The sequence below is a fragment of the Pygoscelis adeliae genome, unplaced genomic scaffold (genome assembly GCF_000699105.1).
Source record: "Pygoscelis adeliae isolate BGI_AS28 unplaced genomic scaffold, ASM69910v1 Scaffold32, whole genome shotgun sequence".
NCBI classification, from domain to species: domain Eukaryota; kingdom Metazoa; phylum Chordata; class Aves; order Sphenisciformes; family Spheniscidae; genus Pygoscelis; species Pygoscelis adeliae.
In genome coordinates, this window is record NW_008824368.1 from 2,281,846 (window position 1) to 2,289,779 (window position 7,934).

At 38.9% G+C, this 7,934-nt stretch overlaps 1 protein-coding gene across 3 annotated transcripts in view; it reads right to left on the reverse strand.

Annotated features, from left to right (window-relative positions):
• RNASEH2B (ribonuclease H2, subunit B) overlaps positions 1-7,934 on the reverse strand; it is a 43,785-nt gene that overhangs the window by 23,836 nt on the left and 12,015 nt on the right. For all 3 annotated transcript variants that reach the window (XM_009319947.1, XM_009319946.1, XM_009319945.1), the window contains exons 2-4: positions 6,695-6,766; positions 3,629-3,736; positions 1,266-1,342 (exon numbers count right to left, since the gene is read on the reverse strand). In XM_009319947.1, coding sequence (XP_009318222.1) covers positions 1,266-1,342; positions 3,629-3,736; positions 6,695-6,766 — 257 coding nt within the window. The remainder of the gene's footprint in view (positions 1-1,265; positions 1,343-3,628; positions 3,737-6,694; positions 6,767-7,934) is intronic.

Consider the following 7,934-nt stretch of genomic DNA (forward strand, 5'->3'; position numbering starts at 1 on the left):
GATTTAGGACCCAGAACAGCTCTATGCATTTATCTGGCATCATGCCTGGCCTAGAAAACCAGAAACCCTACAAAACAATGTACTGAGAAAGTGAAGGGCAGTACAGGACTGCTTCCGTGCACAGAAACAGCAGCAGCAGTTGTCCTTTACTCAGGCTACCTCAACACTCTACCACATAGACAGAGGAGATTTACTGTTTGCCTAATTTAAGCTTTGTATAAAGCTTTCAAAGGGATGCTGAATTCAAACAGAGCACAATGCCTAGAGAATGAGCTAAACTATTCCTTGTGAAATGACTTCTTCTGATGGGCCACCCTGAAGCAGGAACAGACCACAGAAATACAGAATATGTTTGCACATCCTATACCATAAATAATTTAAAAATAATTACAGAACAATAGGTTACTATTGCAAATGTGTAGTAGGACTTTATTTCTTCACCATACAAAAATTGTTCTCCTGCGTTCTCCACTTGCAATCTAAAGCAGAAAATAGCAAGCAACCTTAGAGCAAAAACTCTTCGGATGCAAGAAGTAAAATTACTGCCTCCATGAAACAAAAAACAAGGATCAACATTTACATTTTATTTTATGCCCTTTTTTTCCACAGGCAGATTATAAACAATAAATCAATAACTTTGCCTATGCCTTTTGATACACTTCAGAAATTTAAGTTAGGTTTTGCCACACCCATGATAAATCAATTAAGCCATTTATTAATTATCCAACTTTTGGATACTTGATCATCACATTGCTGTTCTATGATACAGCATCTCTACTAATACCGATTCTAAAAAGGCAATGTTTCCTTTCAAGTTCAAACTGCCACAGAAATGTTCCTTCTCCCTCCTCCATAGCGTCCAAATTCTCCTTTCTTTTTCCCTTCTTTCCCAAAATGACTCATCTACTGATGCCTCAGAAAGGGCACTAGTTTGTTTTACTCTGATGACATCTCATCATTTAAAATTCAATAGTTCTGTGATAGGCTCTCACAAAAGGACAAAAGAGATTCTCTGCTTCTCTTAAAAAGGAGGTGATTAGAGTTTGTTGAGATTGCAAGCTGACTCCTGGAATATACTTTACTGACCAAAACACTCGATGCAAACAAAAATACTTCTAGGGTGGATATCTCTGCTTTAAATGCAAATTAAATTTCAATTATTATGGAAGCCCCTCTTCGTAAAATTAACATAACTTCTGCAGAAAATGAAGTCAGAAATAACGTTTTCTCCTGAGAATTCCAGTGAAAAAATAAAGCACGCTTACCTCTTTGTCTGCCTTTATGAGGTAGGAAAGTATCAGAAATAAGGGGTCCATTGGTGTAACAAACAGCAGGCGCCCATCTAAGTGACAGATATGTAAAAGTAAGCTTAGTACCAAGAGGCACAATATATTGACCTTTTTTTTTTTTTAGGATGTTTTTCAGGAGGGTGGGCAAGAAGAGAATAATTTTTTTTTTCAGTAAGTATCCCGGTATTTTAGTAAAATAGGCATGAAAATAGTATTTGTGATTTTATATTAAAAATACAGAAAGAACTCAATTCTCAACCCTGCCAAACCAAAGCACAAGCTCCACTACAGGTCTGCTGGCTTCAAGCACTCTTAGTTTTGCCTTTTTCTGGACTATAAAAACAGCAAAATTGAAGCTGCCCTCTATTGGCAGATTTGGGTGTAACAGAAACTTGTGTTGGGATACCAGATATATCCAGTATACTCCACCTCAAACACTGGGCAAGGCAACACTGTGCTGGCAGAAGAGGTAGGCAGGGCAAGAAAGAATTTCAAGAGCTGGTTAAGTTAGAGCTGCCTCTCATCTGTAAGGGGAGAATCTGCATGCAGTCTCCTAATAGAACAAAATAAACTTAAATAGATCAGAAAATATGGCTCAGTATGTTGTATTCAAAGTTACACACAAAGGAAGAACTTGGTCTCCCCTTGAAACAGACACCTCTGCCCATCTGGAGCTCATTGCAGGACAATGGCTTAGTCAGGCTTTTTGTACAATTGTGGATAATTGGAAACAATGTAACATCAAGGAAATTCACTAATTAGACCCAATAATTGATGACAATTCGACATTAATTAGCAAACCAAAAGCAAATAAATGTAATTTTTTTTGTTTCAAATCACATGATTAAGATAATTAAAGAAAAGGAAATCCTATTGCGATGGCTCTAAAACTAACAAAAGATGGGGTGGGAAGAACGTGGTTTGGACAAAGCTGATACCCAATCTAACATCTGTATTACTAACATAATGCATTGCGTGAGGCAAAGCAAGCATCAGGACTACTTACAAACATGAAAGCTTTGATAATAAAACTGGAGGGAAAAAAAACACTAGCCACTTTCTCAAAGCTTCCATTTACGTGCTTTCCACTGTACCTCCAGGAAGAGGTATTTTTATTTGTTCTAAAGAGTTCAGACTCACTATAGGTAGATAAAGACCTCTGCCCTTCTCTGCAGATAACAAGATAATTTGCTTTAACTGCAAACACACAGCTTTTTTGTGTTGTTCTTCCCCTGACCGTTTCAGAGATGCAGCAGTCCTAACATTCAGGAACAATTTTTCCCCTTGTATCTTTTAAAGAAAACTGAGGCGATGATTCCTTAAGGCAACTGTTTCCCAAGGGCCAAAATAGAGGTTAGAAAGGGAGGGGGAGAATACAATGTGGACGTAATTGGGAGCAGGGAGCAGATCCAGTCTTTTGGCTCACCCCCAGATGGAGCAAGGAAAAGCTCACAGACATACCACTTGCATTGCTATATGCACCTGCAGAGGATGTTTAAAAGTTAACACACGCTTTGGGATATTACCATTAAAGAAGGCATATGTCTGGTGGGGTTGCTTTTATTTATTACTATAAATGGTCTTTTTTCTAGTTAAAAAAGGACAAAATAAATACACCTTCATCTCCTGAATTAATACTTATTGCTTGGTCTATGGACGTGCTGGCAGAGAAACACTACTCCAATGACATCCTTACCGATAAAGGATTGTTAAAGCTGTCACAAGCAGTCACATAAGTTTCCTCCTCATTTTCAGAAAGGTGAGCTAGGATCAGAGAATGACTCGGATGGTATAGATGAGCTCACTTCAGACAAAACACTGAAATGGCACCTTCAGACAGCAGGCCTATCCTGAGATCCCAGCAGTCACACAGGGGACTACAGAGGTAATTAAAAGAAAGCAAGACCATACATTCCAACGCTTGGAGCTCTAACACACTGCTTACTTAGCTAGCTAAGGCCTTCCAGCCCTTTTTCCCTCCCGTAGGATAACACATATTTTACTTACACTGAGGACTTGCTGGTCTGATTGACAAGGCAAGCTAAGTATTTTATGGCACTTCAGTTTAAATACAATTGAACGACTTCCCCCCCCCTCCTCAAAGACAAATGAACATCTGTCTAATTGAGGCTGCCAAAGGCAGCCTTTTAAAGAGAGACCACAAAGCCCCCAGCCCTGGTTAAATCCAGATGGCAAATGAGTGTGTCAGAAGGTGGGGATGTGATGCAGCATGCCTCAAACAACTAGGAAAAACACCTGTAAATTTACTAGAAGAGAGAGAGAAGGTCTGTGTATGAACGTTAGTTACAGTTGGGGGAAGGATACGTTATATTACTCACCTTGTTGAACAGTCTGACCTATAAACCAGGAACGATATTCCTCATGAAAAGCTTTTACTTCAAACAGCTGCTGTGCACCACTATTGAATAAGTAAAGGGTTGCTTCCCCTGTTGAAAAGAAATCTGGTTTGTGTTTGTAAGCTTTCACAAAAATCAAAAGAATACCCAGTACGTCTGAAGAATGTGCCTTATATACATACAGACACAAACATACACACATTCTACATAAACTCACTACAAAGAAAGCTCATACAAAGAAAACTATTATATACAGATGTTCATTTACCAGCTCTATAAACCAAATTGAATTTGAATCAATAAATAAGATGTGTGAATAGTTCATCTTACAACACAAAGCCTTTGATCCAAACCCAAATCAAAATCACTCAAGAAATCAGCTTTTGTCTGTACTGAAGGGGGAAAGTGGAAAACAAGAAAATTCCCTCTCCTTCCATCATGTTTGTCTCCAAGATAACAGACTCTGGGTTAGGGGAACAAAAGTCTCAAACCTTCAAGTGACAATTTGAAATCTTTTTTTTTTGGTGCATAAAAATGGATTGCCAATGACTCAGTATGGGTAGACAAATAAGGTGAACAAGGAAGCTAAAAGAAGTTGCTTCGAAGTGCCCATCAGAATCTTGATAGTTTGGAAAGGAAAAGGAAAGCTCTATTTTAGGCCACCCCATAGCACAGCTCTGCCATTTCACATTAGTTCTGGGTTATAATGAAAGGGTGACAAATACGTTGCAAACAGGATTGGCATTTTCCATATCTAAAAGAGGAAGTTGCCAGAACTACAGAAGTGGCCACTGAAATTTGGTCAGCTGAGTGTTGGCTGGACTGGTCCTGTCTTGGTTGTCAATCCATCTTCAAGAAACAAGAGCAACTACAACATGGCAGTCCTGCTCAAAACACATAAATTGCAAAGCTCCACCAACTCACAGATCATGGGCTAGCTCAAAAAAGCCTCAATGTAAGCCCCTGCAAGCTGACGTCAGCACTGCTGTTCTCAGTCTGCAGAGATCCCTAGGTGCGGAGGGAGGTCAGCTAAAATGGGCAGACACATCTCTTCCCAAAAATGACTGATTATGCATTTTTCCCCCTTTATCCAAAAGGCTGACCAGATGTTTAACCTCACCTAAGGATATAGTTTCAGTTCTCTGATAATTTTTCTTTTGGGGAGGGGAGGAGAGGAGTGAAGAGTAGATGTAAGGGGGAGCAGGGGTTTCAATCATTACCATGTAAGGGTCTACACCATAGTTTGATCAGCGCCAGACGTCGAACTACTCACAGAAGTGCTCACTGAACAACTTAAGACTCCTACCAGTGAGCGCACTAACCAAATGTGGTAGTGAGCTACCAAATTTTGGGATAGGGACCATTCCTACTGCCTAACTCCAGCTCCTTAATTTATTTGCTTACATTAAAAGGACAGTCGCCACAGGTTCCCAACAGTGTCGTTAGACAGAAACTCAAGGGGAAGGAGAGAGAACCTCGGCAGCTTTGCTCACAACTTTACCACTTCGATTAGTTACTTACTCTTGTGGTATGGTTATTTCCCTTCTTTTAGTTCAGCACTTTGAAAAATGCTTCTTGTGGTACTTCTGAATTGCAGGCTGAACCCTAGTTTATAGTCTTTGTAAGGGAAAGAAATCTTGTCCTTTTTACCTGTCTATAAAAAGGGCCACGCATACTTTTATTTAATAAAGTGGGCAGTGTGAATTCTATAGTGTGCTGAGTCCTTCAGTGCGTATTTATACAATATCTGGCATCAACAATTCATCTGTTAGACCCAAACGTAAGGAAAATACATTAATAAGGTGTTCTCAGTTCTTCCATTGTCAGACCCTATACTTATAACAGGCTACATAACTGAAGGTTTATGCAGGTCTATAAATAAGCTCCTGTAAATTCTAAAGGAACACACCCAGGCAATCATTGTACTTTAGGTTTTCCTCAGAAACCTTTCCCAAGATCTCTGATGCTACAAGGTAAACAGATCTCTTCTTCCACAGAGAAAAGCAAATTAATATCTACGCTTTTAAAAACATAAGAAATTAGAAAGCCAATATAATACAACAGGTGGAAAATATCCGTGGCTATATATTCCCACTGTAAATTTGAGCAATCAAAAAACAGGTACCATGATGAGTAAGTGATTTCACATTCTGTATCTATTGTATTTAATTATTTTCCTCTTTCAAGAACAAGTAGCAGTTACTATATTGTGACATTAAAATGTACCTGAAGACTTTAGTTACAAACATATATAAATATGAGCAGTGAATTTCAAAACAAAAACATACAACTTAAATCTATAGAAAACAAATGAGCTTATGAAAAGAAAAAAAACCAGCATGAAACGTGTTTTTCAAACAAAATACATTAACCCTAACAAAGGCTTACTGCAAGTTTCTGTTGCAGTATCTCATACTCCAATTATTACATTACTCTTACAGTAAAAACAAATCCTTGACAAAAAGAACAATCTGACTAGAAGAAAGTAACTGTGGGATGGTGGCGTCATTATATCGCCTGCATTTGCTGGTCTTTCCAATGTATTTTGAATGCAAAGTGCCTCATCATCTATTAACGAGAAAAGAGATACCACCACTTGGACCAGGGAAAGAAGAAAATTAGATTTAAAAATGAAAAGACTCAAAAAGCTTGGTAAGTATAACTGAGTAACTTCTTCTAACTCTGACTATTTATTTTACAGCATAAGATGAATGCTACGAAGCCTAAATTTGGATTAAAAAAAAAGCCCAGGCTCAACACCCAACACTGTAAGCTCCCCAAAACTAATGCACTTAAAAACAGAACTTAAATTACACCTCTTTTTTGTGCTGCCAATATTCCTGATGAATAAACAGTTCAACCAATTAAAATTATAAAAGAAATTCTAAATGTTTGCACAGCATTAACTATCTGGCATCACCAGCAGTATCTTTGGCATGTGAGACTTATACTATCATCATTATTTCAGCTTGCAAAATATGAATCTTTTGGTGGTGGAGGGAATCAACCAGAACATTAACGGGCTCATGTCACAATTCCAAAACTTGCCTGTGCTTGGATTACGCAGTTTTGTAAACAAAGGTTCGCTGTCAGGTGCCTTAGGGGGGTCAGTAGCAGCCTCTGTAGGGGGAGAGGAAAAAGTTATGAACTTGTAAACTGAGAAGTATTGCACGTTCTGCCATGCTTCTCCAAGACATTCAGAATTAATTGGATTGACACTTTTTGAAAACTCACGTATTTTCTGCCTAAAAGTTATATGCCTCAGCCCAAATTCATCCTACCTGATCAAGGCACCTAAATTATGATTCCAGATTTCCTGGCACTCTCTATCTGCCACAGGAAAGATATGCACCTGGGGATGATTTAGATTTTGAAAACCACTTCCCCCTAGAGAGCCTTAGGCAAGAGAGCTCCTAAGTTTGACATCTCAGTTAAGTGAGATTGTCGTGGTTTAACCCCAGTCAGCAACCAAGCCCCACACAGCCGCTCGCTCACCCTCCACTCCCCCCAATTATATACTGAGCATGACGTCATATGGTATGGAATAGCCCTTTGGTCAGTTGAGGTCAGCTGTCCTGGCTATACTCCCTCCCAACTTCTTGTGCACCTCCTCACTTGCAGAGCATAGGACACTGAAAAGTCCTTGACTTAGTACAAACACTGCTTAGCAACAACTAAAACATCAGTGTGTTATCACATTATTTTCATGCTAAATCCAAAACACGGCACTATACCAGCTACTAGGAAGAAAATTAACTCTATCCCAGCCGAAACCAAGACAGAGGTAAACTGATATGTTGCCCTGATTAGTCACAAAGACAATGAGAATGCTTTGGTAAGTTAGGCCAAGCACAGTGTGGACATTAAGAAGTTCAAAGTGCAAAAGGTAAAATATTTGTGGGAAGAAACAGTGGTCCTCTAAAGCTTTCAGGTAGTCAGATTATGCAGGAATATGGGGCAGGAATTCTCTGAGTGGTTGTTACTTCCGTGAAAAATATGCACACTTGTTTATCTGTTATGTATAATCTTGAAAAATAAAGAGTGCATTTAATTTCCACCCCCCCCCGGAAAATGACGCTGAGAGAATACAGCACCTCTGGCTTAAGCCTCTGACAGTTGTTCTCTTTTCTGTGTCTTTATGCAAAAAAAGACAAAAAGCAGAGCCACAAAAGTATGATTTCTCTGTGAAATTAAAAAAAAAAAAACAATTAGAAAGGAAACAGCTCCCACAAAGGATGCTGATTCAAGTCTGAAAAAACATCTATAAGAGTCCCCAGTTAATTATATC